Raw genomic sequence first — 20,158 nt, forward strand, 5'->3', positions numbered from 1 at the left:
CGACACTGACCGATGTGAAGACTGTCCCCGTCTTTGTGCCACTATGTCGTCGCAAGAGCAACGCGTCCTGCCGCTCGTTAGTCACGGCGTGCCTCCACCGATATCCCACTGGTCTCCGCCTCGGGTGTCTGTTTGTATAGGTATTTATGGTGTTTGTCAGGCAGCTGCTCGCAGGCATGGGTCGTATCTATCCGCAAGGTAGTCAGTCCATCATCGAGTGGAAGGGATCTCTCAAGCCCGTCCCGTCTCACTCTGGAGGGCCAAGTGCCGTACCGTGCAAATGTGCCCCTCGCTCCTTCAGCCTAGATGCCTTTCTACATAGGTAGTAGACTCTCCCATCTGCCTCGCCTCGTCTTCTTTGCCTACCTATCTAATGAAACCTTGTCCACAGCCTGTAATTCTTTCCGCACAGGGTGGGCCAGCGCCGTGATGGAGTGGCTCGCTATCTGAGTGGATGCTTGCCAGCGATGAGGTATCGCCACAGCCAGCCAGCGCTGCTCCCGCTGCCTCTTTTGCGGCCTTGTCCCGTATGCGGGTACATTCGCCCTGAACTTCCCATATGCACTCAGACGGGGGGTGAATCCTCTTGGTTTTTTTTTTTTTTTTTTTTTTTTTTTTTTTTTTTTTTTTAATAATTGTACTCTACCTTAGGCGCTTCAGCAGATTTCTCTGTCCGCTTCTTCCAACTCCCCTCGAGCTCACTCGACGTTTCGCTCTCTCAATCCGGCGTCCAAGTCTCCTCTCTCCTCGCGGACCAGAGCGACTGGATGATTGACTGATTGATTTGGACCGAGAAAGCTGCGTGGATCGCGTCGGCTTGGTAGTTGGTCGATGGCATGGTCTGTTGCTGGTGGATGGGGAACGGGCATGGGTGGCAAGGAGAAGTAGAAGGCATCTGATTTGATGTCACTCCCCGGTCCAAGTCCCTTGGTGTTCGACCCCTGCCGCGACCACCTACCGCAGTACGCAGCACTGGCGGTACGTTCCCTCCCAAATGGGCAAGTGAGGTGAGGCGAGGCAAAAGGTTTTGGGTACGTACCTCCCCTTAGATCCCTTGCCGACCTGCTAGAAGCTCGCGCTAAAGCGGAGGTTCCTCAGGTACCTGCCCAGCTACGGTACCTCACGGGCCACACTCCCTGCCTGGTGGCCCCCTCAATGTCCATACCTACGCCTACCATTCCTTGCCTTACGGTACGGTACGGCCGTCGCCGCCAGCAAGTACGGATACCTGGATGAGGTGCCTCCCTCCACCTGAGCGACACGACTTATGGGAACCGACTGCTTCTAGCTTCCTCATGTTCCTCTCTCTCTCAGTCTCTCTCTTCTCCCACCACGACCCATCCACATCATTCCTGCCGTTCATGCTTCACCATCCCTCTACTTGTCAATCAATAATTCGGACCCGCTCGACATCACGCTGTTACCATTTCTTCTTCTTCTTCTTCTTCTTCTTCTTCTTCTTCCTCTCTCTCCCAATCTATCGCTCGATCCCATCTTCGACATCACCCGTCCCGCCTGATTGACACTATTGGAGAAACCACATTCCGCATCCGCCGAACGCCATCGTCCTCGCCGCCACCACTGTCCGGCTCAAACCTCAAGTCTCTGTCACTCGTTCGCTGTTGCATAACCACACCCATCTTGTCCTCCTGTCCCAGTACTTCGATACCGGGCGCCTTTTCTTGTCTCGTACAGTATCGACGAATTCGACCGCCCAACGCGTCCCCCTCCTGCTTCGATCAGCATCCACCACGCCCCCGAACAGCCCAGCGATCAAGACGTCACATCGCCATACTGCAAGCCACGAACTACTCAGGACCCGTTTCCTACCGCGATCGGTACTCATCCGCAAAGTCTGTTGGTCCGCAGTCGAACGTGTGGCTTGGTCGCATTCCGCATAGATCTCCTCGAGCATTCTGCCAGCCGGCTACCTTCGCAGTTGGCGCATTCTTGCCGTCCAACTACTGCTCTCCACTTTCTGCAAGCAGCATTGCGCTCACCTATTGACGATTGCAACGAGTCAATTCCATTCCCGTCACCAAGACACTTCTAGCGTCTCCAGCGCTGCCTTAGTGCAAGCCTCTTTGCAAAGCCCACCCCAAGGAAATCGTTCTTATCTGCAACGCTCCCTGGGCTATTTACCTCGCGTGGGCCCCGTCTGTTCCAGCACGTCGCCGGTTCTCCCGCCCACAGCTGTCTCTCTCCTCTGGTTAGACGCCTTGACATAGCCACTTCACCACAACGCTCAATCATACGATCAACACTCTCAACGCCTACTAGCGACGAAGAACAAATTCGGTAGTGTCTTCGCTTACAAGAACTTTGGTATAGGACGGCAGCATTTGGACGACCGAAAATCGACCTTGGATGAGTTGCCGGCGTTGAGCAACACCATCCTATTGGCAAACTATCCGCATATTTCTAATACTCGTCGACCGGGTCAACGGCCTTCTATGGGGTTCTTGAAGCAGATCTAAGCAAGCCAGGCTACCCCGTCTTCCAGGTCATCTACCCTTCCTCGGAGTGGGACAATTGGCACCTTTCATTCCTGAATAACACCTTTGCGTGGAAATGAAAAGGTCCAGGATACGGAGACACTCCCCCATCTACCTGAGTCCATCACCATCTCCCGAGAGGGAGTTGTCACCACCCAGTCCAGCCTCAACTACGGGCTGGGAAACCAACATAGTCATGTCGAGATCCAGGCCCACCAGCGGGTCCTTGATGCCCGGCGCTGTCATTGTCACGCCACCTTCACTTTCCGAAATTCTTGCCAACACGTCTTCTCCTCCGTGGACCTTGGCCGCTTTCATGGCCTACCTTTCTCAGAACCATTGCTTGGAAACGCTAGAGTTTACTATGGATGCGGAGCGATACCGAAAGGATTACGACAAGTTCATCACCAACAAGGATTGGGCTGGGGAGGGTGGAAACGACCATGTCTGTCAACTATGGGAGAAACTGATGCAAGCCTACATCATCCCCTACTCTCCCCGGGAAGTCAATCTCCCCTCTCCCGTGCGAGATCGTCTCATTGCCCAGACCTGCTCGACGAGCCCTCCATCGCCATCCGAGCTCGATGAGGCCGTGAGGATTGTGTACGAGTTGATGAATGATTCCGTTCTCCTTCCATTCATCGAATCAGCATTGCCGAATCACAGCGATGTGCGCATGGACGAAGACCCGATTGATAGTCGCCAGGGCCGCTCGCGCGCTCGTGGAGCAGATGAAGTAGGAGCCAGGTTAGAAGAACCCAGGCGATCTCCTAAGTTTCTTCCTAAACTGACTATTGGGCGCAGCGGAGCTACCAGCCGATCCGCTTCGGCATCGGGTGAGCACATAGAGCGTGAAGGATTGACAGACGACAGTGGAAGTGCTGTTTCCCCTGGTACCGAACCCATGACGCCTCCCACCACGCCGCCAACTTCAGATTGGACGTTCAGCAGCACATCACCCGGTGGTGGCTTTCAGCGAGCACTGACGGCTCATAACAACGGCTGGAAAAAGGTCGGCGCGAAGCTGGGATTGCACCGCAAGTCACGCTCAAACCGGCGAAATAACCCTACGTCATCCGCTCCTTTGGACGGAGACATCAGCATGGCTGAAACTAGCCAGAGCAACACCTTATAGGAATCAGAGGTCATGCTGCCATCTACATCCACCACTCCCGCAACATCCACTTCTCACCTCCCTTTGGACAGTCTCTCCCGCGTCCGTCATCTTTTCAACCCTTGGGAGGAGCCTCATCCTGGCAAACGGCTGCCTCTTGCCGGGGCTAACCAGGAGACTGAGAAGGTTGCCAACGCTGGTTCATACCACTTGAATGGTGGACGTAGAGGTGGCATGGCCGCGAAAGAACTTACTCCGTACAACCCCAATCGTCCGTGGCTGGTGCGACGACCAATTCGTGTCCGAGCTCGAACCAATACGCCGGTTCCACTCAAAATTACCACCGAGATATCCGAAGATCACGATGCGAAATCCGCACCGAGACCGGCGGTTCGCGACATCCACGTTCACTCTGCAATGGAAACAACAGCTACTGTCAATGATGAGTGTGAATCGGGAACCGAGAAGACGGATGCCCACATTGTGAATGTTTCCGGCAAAGCAGACATGAAACCGAGCGACCTGCCGCTGCCTGCTTCTCCACCAATCGACTGTCAATTCACCGACTTATCCAACCTCCTTGGGATCAATGTTCATTCCGAAGAGAATATTGCTGTAGACAACGCGGAGCCCGGAACATACTGCCATGTTGCCCCGGATGAGGATCTTTACGGATGGGACGCTGAACTCGACCGGCAGAGTAAGCAAAGCAGTCCCCCTCTGCCCTGCCAGTACGATCACGAATATCAATACCGGCGAACGAGTTTGACAAAACGCAGCCTCTTGCACCGTGTTTTCAGCATGGGGCCTATACCCAAGGACATTGACATCGAGGTTCGTCGCGCAAGCAGCACCTCTAGTTAACGCGCCATCATTACAACGTTCGTGAGCGTCTCCGGCTTCTAGGCGATGCCTTGACAAAGTTGCCGCGAGGTCTCAACAACTCTTTTTTGCACATTTTATCGGCGTTCAGTTCCTTACCTTCGACATCTGTATTCAAATTTTGGTGGCAAGAAAGATATCACGACTGCATTTTGGAAAACAAAAAGGGATGGATCATAGACATGGGTTCGGACACATGGATGAGGAGTTATTGTGGCATTTAAAGGCTTGGCCTGGAAAATATCATGATGCATTGCGAGGAGCTGGTTGGAGCGGTCTATTTGGTTTGATTTTTGCTTTATTACACCAGAAATGGTTGAGTAAAGAAGGCCCTTTTTTCTTCTGAGGTCTACAGTTCGTCAACTTCTCTCATATGCATTGGCACGCAACGGTCGGATGAGGCATATGACTTCCTTCTTGTTTCTGCCGGTTTTTTATTTTATTTTAAAGAGCAGTCAGGGCACGCAAACAGGTCATGCATTTAGACCCTGTCAATGTGTAAAACATGTCCGATCTAAGCTCCTACTTTTCACCCTATGATTGTGACTTTGTGACGCGGCAAGTATGGATGTTGACGAATGGCGCAAGAGTAACTGGGATCACTAGGCACGTCATATATTTGCCTCCTGAGGCATCGCACAGTGGCAGCCAACAATTACGTGTCATTCTGTGGTATTTTCTGAGATAGTTGCGTCGTGTAACAAAGAGGCAAACAGATCCCCCAAGCCAGACGCGAAAGAAGATCCGCAATCCTCTGACTAGTGCGATTTAATTCTTTGCGAGTGTTCTTATTGCCGTTTTGTTGAATTCTATCTTGAAATCTTGGAATTTCTCATGGGTTTGACACACCGCGGGGTAACCCTTCGACCGCAATACCTCTTACTCGTCGGCAGTGCCATCGTGCCTAGAATACATTTTGTACTCCAACGAGTTGGCAAAGTCAATCTTGCCCTGTTCGACCTGGGTCCTGGTGGCCGAAAGCATGGGTTTTGGCAGCCCCATAGACTCGAGGAAGGCGACCGCTAATGAGAATGAGCAGAGCACAGCAGCGGCGTGAAGGGAAGGCCGGTTTGAAATTAGTTTTACTCACTCTCTCTCCATTCAAGCTCCTGGCGCTGCCTATCCCACGCCAACTCCTCCGACATGATGTCAATGATCCGGGGCAGAGCTTCAAGGGAAGCTTGGGCGTTGAGGAAGGCCAAGCGCATCCGTCGAGCCAGCACGTCCACAGCTGTTTGAGCGTACTCGTGTCTGGCTGCATATCTCACTTCTCCATCAACGAAAGGGTACAATTGAGAAATTCGCTCGCCTCGGGCAGGGAAGCGATTGTTGGTTGGTCGACACAGGGAAGCGACAGTCCATGCACGATCACCGTAGCTCTCAGTAAGATGCTTTGCTACTTCGGTCTCGATGCCGAAATGCTGAATAATGTTGATGAACAACGTTTTGCTGAATCCATGTGCTCCAATAAGGCGGACCTGATGGGATTTGCAGCTTCCATCGAGAATGGCGCCGTCATCGATGATATCAGTGCCACTCATTCGCGGAGGATCCCTCAAAGGCTTTGGTTGGAGGTTGAACTCGGCAATGGCAGCGTCGACACATTCTTCGGCCATTTGTCGATATGTGGTCCATTTCCCGCCCGCGCATGTAAGCAGACCAGAGGCTGATATGTCAACGAGATGGTTTCGGACCAACGATTCCGTGTTTTTGGCCTTGGGGTCCTTGACGAGAGGGCGGATGCCGGACCAAGCAGCGAGAACGTCACCACGTCTGACCTTAATGTCGGGAGAGAGGTAATGGCTGATTTCTTTAAGGATCCACTCAATGGACTTTTCATCGGGCAACGGATTTTGTGAGATGGACGAGGGCTCATCGGTGGTTCCGGCGATTGTGTTGCCTTGCCACGGCAAAAAGAAAATGACACGGCCATCAGAGGTGGAGGGGTCGATGAGTCCCATATTGGAGGGACTGTAGTAACCAGGAAGCTACGACAACAACTTAGTGGCCAAGAAGAGAGAGATGGAAGAGTCTAAATGTACTTACAATAATATGAACTCCAGAAGCCGGGCTCACGATAGCTTTGCAGTCGGGCTGATCCATCTTGCGAATCGAGTCTGTGAAGGGACCCGTGCAGTTGACGACGCATTTTGCTTTCACAGGCACATCTTGTGTCTTTTGGCCATTTTTACTGGCCACAAGATCCCTGACAGTAGCACCACACAGTCTCCCACTGGCATCTTTCTGCAGACTAAGAACCTCCATGTAATTGACTACAGTGGCTCCGTACAGAGCCGCCGTCATGCCGATGGACACATTCATACGGGAGTCGTTATGAGCGCCGTCGTAGTAGACAAGGGCGCCGACAAGATCCGTTCGCTTCAGCATGGGAAAAGCCTCGAGAGCTTTGGATCGGGTAAGGAAGTAAGAACTTTCTATACCCTCACTCCCAGCCAGGAAGTCGTAGGCTTTTGTGCCGGCCCAATAGTACGGAGCCTTCCACCAGCGGTCGATGGGCAGCATGATAGGTAGCCACATGCTCAGATGCGGCGCGGTTTGCAAAAAGTATTTGCGCTCTTTGAGAGCTTCCATGACCAATTGAAGCTGGCTGTAATCCAACTGCCAGAAGGCCTTTTCCAAGTATCGTACACCGCCATGGACGAGTTTCGTGCTCTTGGATGAGGTGCCCGAGGCGAAGTCATCTCTTTCGACCAGAGCGACTTTTAACCCACGAGTGGCCGCGTCGAGAGCGACTCCCGTGCCGGTGGCGCCGCCGCCAACGATCAAGATATCATATTCCCCATCTGGCAAAGCGCTGCGTTTCAATTCTCTGATCTGTTCATCTCGAGATTTGACTTTGGGGAAGCGCGGAAGCTTGAAAGTACCGTCGGCACCGTAGATGGGAGGTGGAACAGCGGCAGCTTCAAAGCCAGGGATGTTCCGGGGCCGGTAGGTGTAGTAGATGATGGCACCACCGGCTGTCAGTACACCAGCAACTGGGGCGATTCGGCGCAGAAGCCCGGCGCCAGACCTAGGCACGGGTGCCATGCCGCCGTCGTCTCGGTGGCGGAGGATGAGGAGATGGAAGCTATCGGGCGAGACTGAAGGCGGGCGAGTGCTTCTGCTTCGTATAGGTGAACTCCAGTGGAAGCGGAAACCAAAATGGAAGGCATTGATTGGTTTGCCTTACTTGTTAATCGGACTCTATTCTCTTCAAGAGACCGTCAAGCGTCAAGCACGTGGACCTGAAAGCACATGGAAGGTGACGCGGACGGCTACAGGCAACATCAATACCGAGATTAGTAGAAGCGTTGATTGGAAATAGGTAAGTTGGGGACGTGGAAGCTGCCTACCTTACCAAGGCACCAAGTGGTAAATTGCGGATTGAGGCTTGTTTAAATACATGCCCACATGTGCCTTGGCTTCCCAGGCACTGATCATCCACGCTCTGTTCACGTCCAGTAGCCTCAATACGGACCAGAGGCACGCAGACATGCATGCATGCCTCACTCACATTCCAGCTCCAGGTCTGGCTCAGCTCCCCTCAAGTTGCCTCATAAGAGCCTAATGCGGGAGAATTGACGTCAATGGAGGGTAGCGGTCCGACAGATATCAACCAATTAAAAGTAACGAAGCAGCCTCCGAGCGGGGCCATCCTGATCCGGATTGGAATGAATGCATGATGCAGATAACCTGGTTAAGTAAGGTATCCGGGTCTGGCTCATTCAATAGGTAGGGTATCTTGATTCACTACATACATACATACAAGTGCTTTCGGTACTCGTTCATAACCAACACGCTTCCATCGTGAACCCGTCAACTTCTCTCAACACAGATCGTGAACAACTCATCGACAAACGTGGGAATATCGTTTGATCTCTCCGCTTCGACATTAGAGATCTGAACGCCGCCCCCGGCGTGGACTTTGGTTCTTATTTCGGCCACTGGCAACGTCCTCATCTCGATCGCGCCATCGCTATTAGAAGAGGCCTTGCCTCGTGCCTCTTCCATTGCGGGCGCCGCCGTTTCGCCTCCAACTCCGACTCCGATCCCGCCACCCGTCGTTGATGGGTTGTCGCTTGCCCTTCTACCAATCAGAGTTTGGGGCCTTCGGCTTGTCTTATCTGTGTCCTGAATTTCCGCCTCGGCGACCTCTCCTGCCGAGTGCACCTCCACCCGGATTTCCTCGCTCACCATCTGCAATTTCTGTTAGTACGGGACACTCAACCATTCTCACGATGATATCTCAACTTACTATACCGCCAAACGGCGAAGACTGAATTGCGGCTTCATGGGTTGGGTATGCCGGGGGCGCATCGAAGCTTCCGCCCCCTGGTGACAGGGCGTCGCTGCTGCGGCGTCCTGGCCACAGCTTAAGCGTCGAACTCGATCCATGCGAATTCGTTGCCGACGATGATCGATTCAGCACCGTAGGTATCGGGTTCCCTTCAGAGTCGACGGGGTATGATTGCCCAAGCCGTCCAAGCCTGCGCAGGGCGGACGGCAGACGAGACTGTCGCTTGCTCTGCACTGTAGGCCTGGGCTTTTCCAATGGGACGGACTGGATGACGGGTGCCATCTCGCGATGAACTGATTGGGTAAATGCAAGATGCCGAGACGCGTCGCGACCAACGAGCTGGTGGACTTTGAAGAAATTCAGCGGTACGAACTCGCATTTGCTACTGGATACGTTGACGTGGATTGGGATCACCAAGCGAAAGGTGACGAGGCTTGTTGGCTGAGACGGAGACCCCTCCACCTTGTTTCCTGGAAGATTGACCACAGTGCTTGTCAAAATCGCCTCGTTAAATATCGAGTCGTTCATCCACGTTCGAAGCGCGTCGATACTGTCTGTCAGCTGTTGTGCGAAGAGAATCTCTCTGGCGCCCAGACTACTCAATGATGCCAACCGTCTGCTGACACCGAGCGGTGTTAAGCGGTCAACCTGGCGGAGCAAATCCACCTGCCACGGCTCGATACGATCAATGGGCATGTGTACGCTGGGAAGCAAGTTCCGAGCACCTTTGCGCACCAAAACATCGAACCCATAACCACCGACACGAGCGCGAATGCCAAAGAAGCTCACGTGTACGCCAGGTTCGAGTTGGCTGTTGTCATCTGCATAAGCAGCCATGTTACGCAGTTTTGATTCGAGATCTTGTGACTTGATCTGCATGCTGGAACCGATAATATTACCGACCTGTCGCAGTTCAGCGAAGCGATAGCCAGCTGCCTCGAGTCTTTCGATTTCTCGGTCGGTATGGACCCGGCGTACCAAGAACATAAGCGAACCGCGACCAAATTCGTGAGGCCGACGACGGCTGAGACCTTTCTCAGCGAGGTCTTCGGCCCTGCCAGATGCTTCAACCTTGCGGGCTGTTCCGTCGGGGTTCAAGATCGTATCGGGTTCTTGAGACGGATCCGCTTCCAGTCCCGGACGCTCCCCTCCTGCCCCGGTTGGCAGAATTTCATCCCACAGAAGACCGGCGGAGGTTATGTGTTCCTTCATCTTCTCAGCCAGGCCGGCGGCGGCAACGCAAAAGAGCTCCCGAAAAATCACGTCATAATTCTCAATCAGCTCGCCGTGCTCGTTGATTAGCTGGATCCCAGCTCGAGAGTCGCGGTCCCGGCCTCGACGAGGAAGGTGCGCAAGGTGGTTCATCATTCCACCAACCAACGTCGAAATACCTGACCAGTTCCTGGATGCTTGAAACATCCACAGAAAAAGAGGGTGGGATATGCTGAAGTTGTCGCTCGCGTTCTTCTCCAGGAACGTGTCGGTGATCTTCTCGGTAGGTACTAGGCCGTCAGGGTTGACGAGAATCCGGTTGTGCCTGTCAAATACGGCAGCGGCAAGCACAACTTGTTGAGCTTTACTCGCATAGCGCCTCATAATCCTGGCCGTATAGATGGCTGTTCCGCCCATGATGAAGCATGCGCCGATAGACTAGCCACAACGTCAGTGACGACGATTCAGCGACCGCAGATAACGTTTGGAGAACCTACCAGGCAAATAACGACGATGACGGTAGTGTTGCGAGAAAGCTCATTGCTGCCGGTGTTGAGACGAACAAGCTGATATTCTGTGCCAGTCGCTGCACACCAATGCATTCCCGAAACAGCACCAGCCAATACAACGGCGCATGTAGCTCGCTTCCACCAAGAGTTCGTCCATGCCGCGCGAAACACAAAAAAGAGAGACAAGGCCACGATACTGGCTGCTACAGCGATGAGAGCTGCACCGATGACGTTTACTGGGTTGTAGATACAGATGTAATTGTCGATGGAGTTGTTGCCAAGATAGTGCATCCCACATATGGCGGCACCAGCCAGGACACCTCCGACAGCAACTCGCCACCAAGATACAGTATTGTTGATACCGACAGCGACGAAAGCAGCGAGAAGGACAGCAATTGGGACGAAGAAAGACAAGGCCGTAAAGCCACTCGAGTAGGCGATTTGCAGCTCTGCCTCCCCATCCGCCAAGTCGATTGCTCGGTTTCCGATGAAATGCTGTCTTGATGTCAGATAGGAATCAGCAACCACCACTGCTCTGCGTACCATGCACCAAATTGCAATTCCTCCCATGGTTACGGCAGCGCTGACCAAGAGCAAACTGCGCTATGTGAGCGAAATAGCGCCGTGATCAAGGGGCGAAAGCAACATACTGGTTGAACTTTCCTTTGGGCGAAGTTCTTCGATTCAACAACTCAAGCGTTGAGGCAGCACCGATCAAGCTGACGGCGAAGCTCAGTGTAATGAAGCCGCCATTGAAGGCTCGCGGTACGATGTGCCCGTGATACTTGGCGAACAGATCTTCTGTCGTTGCAGACATGTTGGCGAAAATAGGCTGGGAGGGTCCACCCAGGGTTGACTCGTTCGCTAATGTCTCTCTTGACCGCGACGGGCTATCGACTCAATGATATATATTCCAGCTCGCGTGGCAAGCTCGAGGACGAGCGGCCGTTAACCAACTTAAGGGGAGGGGGGCTTGGAGCGGCGTGCTTCCTCAGGAAAGACTGCGGGCCTGTCCAAGACATATCAAGGATGCCAGAGTAAGACATAAGTGGCGGTACGGGACCTGCGGACGCTCTGGCGCGACAGTGATTAATCTCACGACGTATCCCCACCCACCATGGAGAATTGTATTCGGAAAAGACAGGCTGGAGGACCTTCTTCACGGCTGATTGTCTGTACTGGGCGCAGCAGTGATGGCTAGTGTTCAAGCTACGACTTAGTACATTAGGAAGTACTGGAGTCCTGACCGATGTGCCTATACCTCGCCTGGGCAAGGGCCGGGTGTTCCTGAGCTGGTCTGAGCTGATCGACCTCAGAGGATCGGAGAAAAGGTGGTCGCCGGTAAAGGGCAGCCGCGCCGATCAAGATCAGAGCAAGCCTCTTTTCCACCCACACCTACATAACCAAGGTCGGCGACCCTACCTATTTCCAGGCTGCTCGGACCTCCCATTCACGGTGACTCGCTGGTTCTGACGACTTAGCGCACGCACGATGGGCTTCTTTTTTTGCCCATAGCGTGATGTTTTTCCGGGACGGCAACGTAGTTGGGTCTGGGCTGATCCAAAGAAAGAGCTGGTCCTATCACTTCTCTCACAGCCGGCACGAAGTTTGACAGTAGAGACGCAGGTTTAACATCAATGGATCTCCACCCGAGTCCTATAAAACATGGGAAAAGAAACGGCATTCAGCCGAGCTTGGTTAGGTCAACGCAGGGAAGGACGAGCTTTTCAGCTTGCCAGCCCGATGCATGACAATGTCGTAGACATACACAAGAAAGAGCCAATCATAACGTGATGCATATTGCCACGTACGGCTGGGCTGCAAGATTTTACGGCAACATCATACAGCTCTAGAGACCCGCCAGGATCAAGGGAGACGGCTAGTGAAGATTTCTACCCGTCCCTGATTGCTTGCAAAGAAGCACATCGGAACGTCAGACACGTCCAACAATGACTTCCACGAGTCTTCAAGAGGCGTAGGCTAATAAATAGCCTCAACGCCACTACTTAATGTGTAAGGGCAACGGCTGGTCGAGGAATGCTAGCTGGAGCGCCGTTCCATCCCGCACGCCCGAATTCCGAGGCGAGAAACAAGTAGGAACGAAGGAACCCTTTCTGCAGCGACAAACCGCAGTGCCCAACGGTCTATTCGTTGAAAGGAGTATCGCGGAGGCGTTCGTCTGAATTTTCCCAACCAAGCATTTCGATGCAGATTGGCTGGGGATGCTGCGTTACCCCATGCCCAAACAACTTCGGGCGATGATTGGATGATCTGCGCTCATCCCTGCGGACGGGCACAAGGGGGAATGCAGGGTTGCCGGCACCAGGCTCTATAGAAAACCCCAGCTTCGTCGGTTTGAGACATGATACTTGGGCGAAAGCTCTCAGTTTCCAGCCGTCAAACTCGCTTAGCCCGGCTTAGTTTCTTCTTCTGCCTCTGCTTCTGCTGCTTCTTCTTCTTTTTCTTATCCCACTAGCCTACGGCGTCGCCAACCTGAGTTGCCGAGCTTCAGCTGCACGTTGAACCTTGCGAGCATGTGGAATTGTGACGGCCACCAAAAGATTACGAATATGTCAATGTGACTAGTTTCGATCGCATCGTTTCATACATCAAGCCAAGGTGGGGCCAAAATTCCTATGTCTTTCTACGACACCCTCAAATCTTTCCCTCTCTCACGACCAGCCAGGATGCTGAACTCTAATTCTTCCATTTCCGCCATGGAACACCTTCGTGCGGGCTTCGACAGAGATCTCGGTGACCGGTCCGAAGACAATATCTATTTTCTGGTGATACACAGATGCGAATTGGTGCAAGTCATGCGCCAACAAGACGCTAGTGAGCGCCTTGGATGCACACTTGGCTAGCTACATCCTACAAGCTGCGCACAGGGCTGCCGAGGTGCCTGTGAGGTATCCGAGTTCCGCCAAAGCATTCAGCCTACAACTAGTTGGCGGCATATCCTGCTCGGGAGCCTCTCACAGGTTTCGCCAATCATGGACTCGAACCTGGTCTTGGGAAACACCAGATGCTCGCGGATTACTGCCGCATTGCTGACTTCTAGCTCGGCCTGGCTCGGCCGTCTAGTCCCTGCTCTTCTAGGGAAAGGGATGAGAGCCCCGTCACCCCGCTACCACTACACGTTCCTCCGAAAGTTGCAGTTGCATGGCATATGCCAGCTCGTCTCGTTTACTCGGCAACCTTTATCAGTGCAGTGTCCTAACGCACCGGACACTCACGACGCAGCGGTGACGTGGGCCCGTCGCTGAGTTCATTCGTGAGCCATCACGATCCAGCCAATTCAACTCGTATTCACCAAGGGCGATTGAGGTTTAGTTTCGTCATGAGCCGGGGAAAGGAGGCGGGGGGATGCAGAAGTAAGGGTTTGGAAGAAACAAGAATTATGTTGTGTATCACCAAGCACAATGTCGCTCAAATGGCTTGGTTGTCCCAATGTCTCGGCTGCTGGGCCCTCACCCGTCATCACACAAGTACGGCGACCCCAATAATACGATAGCCGGCAGGATCTTCGGCTGTGTTCCACTGTCATGTGTGGCCTCCATTCCCTGTTTTGCTCCAGTCTGGCTGCCAACCTGGGCTAGGAGCTCTCATTAGGATATATCATACAACATGCTGGCTATTTCACCTGAGCAAGGAGAATCCTCGGCACATCACACAGCTCATCGAATAGATCACCGCCGCGATTGCTACCATGATGATTCTTGCAATGTAAAGCTGTGGGAAGACCTCCTGCATAAACCGAATCGAATTTAGTCAATTACTCATTGTCTGTCAGTCATTCATGCTTCCTTTCTCATGCTACGCTAATAATTTGATGGGTGGTTCAAAAGACGGTCGGTCTGTTCTCTGCCGCGTGGTTCTCATTAATCCGTTCTTTAAACCTGAGGGGATCTATTCAACCTCGCGCCACACTTCTCAATGATTTGTTTTGGGGGTGCACCAAAAGCTGCGACGTAACTTTTGCGTGCCACATAGTGTTATTGCTGTTTCCTCGCCGGTGCGGGCGAAAAGTCTGCGGCGATCTCATAGGTGAGATGGCAGCTGTGGCTAGCCACATTTGAGCAATGCGAGTTAATGCTGCAAGCAGCTAATGTTGCATTGGTTTTCACTCGTTCATCTCGAGCCCCCGTTGCCACGATGTGAAGTCAGCATCTGTAGGCACCGCTACGCTAGCTCTGGAGAATTTTCAGCCCCTGAGCTAACGGAAGCCCGGCGCCAACCAACGGCGCAGGCGATGATGGTCTCAAGGCGATCTTTTGCATACAGTCGACTTCTCATACGACTTTTCTTTCCAGATCGTCATCCGACAAGTGACAGCCACCGGCTGCAGAAACCACACGCATGTGGGGTCAGTTTTGCTAGGTTGAACTCGAGCATTTGTCTCTAGGCTGGGCTGAAGGCCCCTCCTAAGTGACCTTTAAACCATGTTTGCTCAGGTGGGAGCTAACGGAGGTCCTCCATAAATGAAGAAATGCCCGACACGGCTGGGGATACGGAACGACTGGTTCTCAGTTGAGTCGGACAATGCCGCTTTTTCTGACCCTACATGCAACATGCGGTCTTTGACGACATCGGGTCCCGAAGCCAAGGCATGGTTCCGTCGTCCATTAGATCAGCGAGCAATGCGCAGAATGAGTCGGGCAACCTGAAGTCTCGGTCTGTTCATGTTGTAGAAACCATGCTGCGGCAGTTTTTTCACCTACTAGACAATATAACACGCTGGCGGTGAAGGCGTTCATTATTTCCTATGAACCCCGACGGATAGCAGCCGCGAACGTGACAGCTTTTACTGCAAGAGAAGGAAAGGAAAAAAAAAGATCACGTAGGTGATATAAAATCGTGGCCCGCCACTCCTTCGATTGCAAAAAAATTGCATTTACTTGGCTGATGGCAACATATCACAGTTCTTGGTCATGGTTCTCCGCCGGGTTCGACTATGCCACCGGAATAGCATCGGCCCAGTCACCATCTGAACGATGAGCGGAGAGTTTGGTTCGGGGGTCGATGGTTGGCAATGGAATATGCGTGTAACATCTCAAATTGTCTCCACCGATGTAAATTGAGATGGTGGTTGAACTTCCCCTTCTCCTTCAAGTTATGGCTTCGCTTTCCAAACGCACCAGGATCAACCCCCACCCGCAACAGTTTGTGCACCTGCACGGAGTGTCCCGTCCTGCTTCTGAAATCCACTGCTTCCCTCATGAAACTGCATATTGGAAGAATGTCTTGGTGCCTCTCTCCTTTTTTTTTTCCATTGCTGAATCAATATCGTGTACGGTCTGGCGGCAAATGTCGATGTGGGGCCGGCAACTCCGGCTGACGGCGATCCATAGGCGGTATAGGGCTTTATCGGAGATTAAAGGTTGCTGGAAGAAAGATTGCCCGTTGTAGTAGCGATACGGCCCGACCTAAAGGAAGAACGGGACTCCCGTCACCTCATAGCCTGACCGGGTGGAGTGTAGTGAATCCCAGCGACGCACCGACCGCGGGGTAGAATTCACTACTCTGCTATCTGTACTGTGAAAACATTGCGCATGCTACAGGGCATGGTGGGGCATCTAGTTGCATCACCAGATGTCCTGCGCTCTTACCCATACTTATCTGCGCTGTCAGCACTGCCGCGTCCACTCTCGCAACCGGCATTGCAAAGCAAACAACAGTCTCTACTGTGGGTAGATACAGAAATTTTGTGTGAATCTTGAGCAGCCGATTGTTCCGTCCGCACAGTCAGTTGTGCGACACCGCCTTCGCTGCGACTACCCCCATAACAATGCCCGCGTCAACGGATGTGCCGCCATCTTTGGCGATCCGCATCAGTCCGCTCCCGCCCTTCAAGCCTGATCTCTACGAACGCGCATGGTGCTCGGTGCCGCACCCGACGCTGCCTCTAATTGCGACCGCCCACTCTAAATCGGTCACAATCTACTCGCTATCCTCGCTGTCCTCGCACAGCAGCCTCTCCGGCGGCCACACACGCTCCGTTCGTTCAGTTGCCTGGAAGCCCAATCTCCCACCTCAACAGCTCTGCCTAGTCACCGGCAGCTTCGATTCTACTGCTGGCCTGTGGCGATGGGATGGCGAGCTACCTTTTTCCGGCCACGACACTGCCAGCGATTCCCTCGAGATCGACCTTAATTCGTCGCAGCGAGCCAACAGCAATGGAAACAGCGACGATGATGGGGACAAGGACTGGGAGTTCACCCTGGTGCTGGAAGGTCATGATTCGGAGATCAAGGGGGTCTCATTTGCGCCTTCAGGCGCCTACCTCGCCACGTGTAGCAGAGACCAGACTGTGTGGATATGGGAAGATGTGGGCGCTTCCGAAGGGGATGACGAGTGGGAGACGGTTGCCGTGCTCAACGAACATAACGGAGATATGAAGGGCATCGCATGGTGTCCCGATGTGCCCGGGAGAAACTCGCGTAGAAGGTACAGCGCTGATGTTCTTGCGAGCGCGAGTTACGACAACACGGTCCGGATATGGCGCGAAGATGGCGATGGAGAATGGGTTTGTGTGGCGGTACTGGAGGGCCATGACGGCACCATTTGGGGTGTGCAGTGGGAACAGAAGCCGCGTGCGGACAATGGATTCCCGAGGCTGATGACCTATTCGGCGGACCAGACCATACGGTTATGGAGTCTACAAGAGGAGGACGAGGAGGACGGGGCGAGTGTAGGTTCGGGTTTCCGTCCAGGACTTGGGGGCATTCCCAACACCATGCGAAGGTCGCTTCGTGAGGAGTGGGGATGCGACGCCATCCTTCCAAAGGCGCATACGAGGGACATCTACTCGGTGACCTGGAGTGCCGATACAGGATTGATGGCCAGCACTGGCAGTGACGGTGTCATTGCCGTGTACCGGGAGTATGATGATACAAGGGTCGGAATGGGAAACGACGACGAAGAAGCACCTGAGAAAGCCAGCGAGCGACCGGGTCAATCAGGGAGGTGGAGGGTGGAAGCGACGGTACCGAACGCTCACGGTCCATACGAGATCAACCATATTACCTGGTGCAAGAGGTACGACGCGGGATCAGAGAGAAAAGGGACGGAGGAGATGCTTGTCACAACTGGTGATGAGGGCATGGTGCGTCCCTGGCAGGTCATTTGCTCGGAAATGAAGTCCATCTGAAAGCCAAACAATATAATGCATAGGGATCAGATCCACAGTCTGAGTCTGAACATGATGACTTACAAGTTGCAGATAATGTTGACACTTGCCAAGCCACAACATGATGCGGCAATAGGGCCCAGGCTGTGGCTAAGCGGAACATCCATTGGCCGAGGTGTTTGAGGCCGCCTCCCGTCCTGTCCCGTCCTGTCCCGTCCTGGTCCTGATCCCCTGTCACTGGACAGAAACACTTGAAACCTCTGGGTCGCGTTGTCGGATAAGGTGCTGAGATGAAGGCCGGGTGGACATAAGGGCGCAAGGCGGCGTGGCAGCGCAAGCGTGCAGTTCAGCAACATGGTCAGCAACTTGGTTGGGGCAGTGCTAAAAGCTGTCGTCACCAGCCCTTCAAATTGGCACACAGACAGTGAAACAGGGTCTTCTTCAGCACGTCTGTTATTCTGACTGCAGTAACTTCAGGCGGCTCTTGTCCAATTCTTCTCCTTCCTACCTACCTATCTAGGCGTGCTAGGTAATATACAGAGCACCTTACCAAGAATCTGGACACTCCCGTCGGCTTCAATTCAAAATCTGGACCTGGGTCCTACCTTGAGGTAAGGTAGGTGAGATACCTACCTACCTACGTTACTTGCTAAGCTCCCGGGGCCATCCAATTGCAGAGCCAATACGTGCAGCCAATATCCATCCATACCTAATTACCTTCCACTTCAACACCGCACGAACAGGTACCTAAAGAACGTACCTGGCTGCAACGCACCGCACAGCACCTCACCCGCGTCCACCCTCCAACCGTCCCCGCCGTCCTTTGCACCCAACACCACTTTCTCTCGACCCTCGACAACCTCCACACTCCATCCTCGCCGCCTCACCGAATACTATTACCCTCCGTTCGCCTACGACCAGACGACGCCGTTTTACTCTCTGATGGCAGGTCCGACCTCGCCGGGCACCGAAGGCCCCACGTTTGCCCCGCCCCATCTCCCTGCTGGCTGGATCGCCCAGTGGGATGGCTCAAGCAAGAAGTACTACTTCGTGCAGCTTTCCACCGGTGTCTCGCAATGGGAGGTTCCGACCGACGCCGCTCCCACAGGCGCAACTCCTGCCCAACCCTCTGATCATCCTTACGGCGTTCCTCAACCCGAACTCATCACCCATCCCGACGGTAGCCAGACCGTGCGACACGCCGATGGCACCCTGGAGCCCGTCAACCCTCCCATGCCACCCGACAATACAAACACGAGAGGTCTTGATGGTCCGACGGGCGACCGTGGCCTAGGTGTACGTCTGCCCGTCGTCCTTATCGTCTTCAAGATCTTATGCTCGCCTCCTTGCGTCTTCTTTGTTGCTATGTTTCTCTGCTCACATCATGCTGACCTGCCGTCTGTCCACAGAGCATGGCTATGAACGCGCTGCTTGGCAAGAACTCCAGCCATAACAACTCATCAGGCTCCCATGGGAATTCTTCAAGTCCTCTCGGTGGGCTTGCAAGTCAGCTAATCAGTGGGATTGGAGGTCATGGAAATAACAACACCAACACTAGTAGTGGGGGAAAGAGCTCTCTAGGCAAACTCGGAGGTGCACTGGCTTCCAGTTTCCTCAACAAACCGCAACAGCAGCAGCAGCAACAGGGGCAACAAGGCCATCAGGGACAGCAGCAAAACTACCACGGCAGCCAGTCTACGGGACACCAGCAGCAGCATGGAGGTCTCGCAGGTTCTCTCATGGGCGGTGTCGCCAATATGTTTGGTGGTAATAAGCCAGCTCACGGCGTAGGTTCTAGAGCACGCGCAGACGCCCATGTGACATTACTGATTGTCTTTCTAGAGCAACGATTACGGATACTCCAACAGCGCTTCTGGCGGCGGCGGTTACTCTGGCCAGGCTCCTCCTACCTCTTACCAGCCGTCGGGCTCGACGCATACCCAGCACTCATCCCCACCGGCAGGTGCCTCTTCCTACCACTCGCCCGCTTCCAACCAGGGTCACAACCAACAGTCGTATCCTCCGCCGCCGACTCAAGCCCAGAATCACAACCAGTCATTTCCTCCACCGCCTAACCAGTACTCCACGCCGAACCAGGGCCAGACGCATCACAACACCGCTTATGGGGCGCCGCCTCAGCAATCTCATAACCAGTACCCTCCTCCGCCTTCTGGCGGACCCCCTTCATCATATGGCCAGCAACCCAGTTACGCCGCTCAGTCTAACCAACAACAGCAACAGCAGTACAGCGGATACAACCCGGCAACCTACGGTGGTGGGACCCCCCAAGGCTCCCAGCCTGGTGGCTACCCCAGCCAACCCTCGTATGCTGGCAATTCTTCTCAGCAGGGTGGCTACAACACCCACTACTGAGTGCCATGAGGAATGGACTGTTCCATGACCAGACAGGAGCGTGACATGGCATGGGGCTGCATTTTGTGCCTTTCACGTCCAGGAAGGCGCTTCTTGCTATTCGCTCCACTAGTTCGTCAGGCTAGGAGGTTTGTTGGACAAGCCAGA

The 20,158-nt window shown here is 53.7% G+C and overlaps 3 protein-coding genes across 3 annotated transcripts; 2 read left to right on the plus strand and 1 right to left on the minus strand.

Moving 5' to 3' along the window:
* Nucleotides 1-2,691: 2,691 nt before the first annotated feature.
* On the plus strand, nt 2,692-4,473 carry CGGC5_v008940 (uncharacterized protein; the record flags this gene model as incomplete). The annotated part of the gene is made up of 4 exons (XM_066152094.1): nt 2,692-3,242; nt 3,300-3,507; nt 3,631-4,340; nt 4,410-4,473. The coding sequence occupies 4 exons, from the start codon at nt 2,692-2,694 to the stop codon at nt 4,471-4,473; spliced, it is 1,533 nt and encodes a 510-aa protein (XP_066008387.1).
* An 897-nt stretch (nt 4,474-5,370) lies between these two features.
* On the minus strand, nt 5,371-11,326 carry CGGC5_v008941 (Glycerol-3-phosphate dehydrogenase; the record flags this gene model as incomplete). Its single annotated transcript, XM_032020331.2, has 11 exons — nt 5,371-5,513; nt 5,582-6,479; nt 6,538-7,612; nt 7,682-7,695; nt 7,737-7,766; nt 7,845-7,881; nt 8,351-8,688; nt 8,747-10,438; nt 10,498-11,004; nt 11,053-11,107; nt 11,160-11,326. The coding sequence occupies 11 exons, from the start codon at nt 11,324-11,326 to the stop codon at nt 5,371-5,373; spliced, it is 4,956 nt and encodes a 1,651-aa protein (XP_031882692.2).
* Nucleotides 11,327-16,297: 4,971 nt separating this feature from the next.
* Nucleotides 16,298-20,011, plus strand: CIA1 (putative cytosolic iron-sulfur protein assembly protein 1; the record flags this gene model as incomplete). Its single annotated transcript, XM_066152095.1, has 5 exons — nt 16,298-17,614; nt 18,116-18,249; nt 18,316-18,934; nt 19,048-19,425; nt 19,481-20,011. 5 exons carry the CDS (start codon nt 16,298-16,300, stop codon nt 20,009-20,011), a joined length of 2,979 nt encoding a protein of 992 aa, XP_066008386.1.
* Nucleotides 20,012-20,158: the final 147 nt, after the last annotated feature.

This window comes from Colletotrichum fructicola (genome assembly GCF_000319635.2).
Source record: "Colletotrichum fructicola Nara gc5 chromosome Unknown KSG_Nara_v1_contig05, whole genome shotgun sequence".
In the NCBI taxonomy this organism is placed as follows: Eukaryota; Fungi; Ascomycota; class Sordariomycetes; order Glomerellales; family Glomerellaceae; genus Colletotrichum; species Colletotrichum fructicola.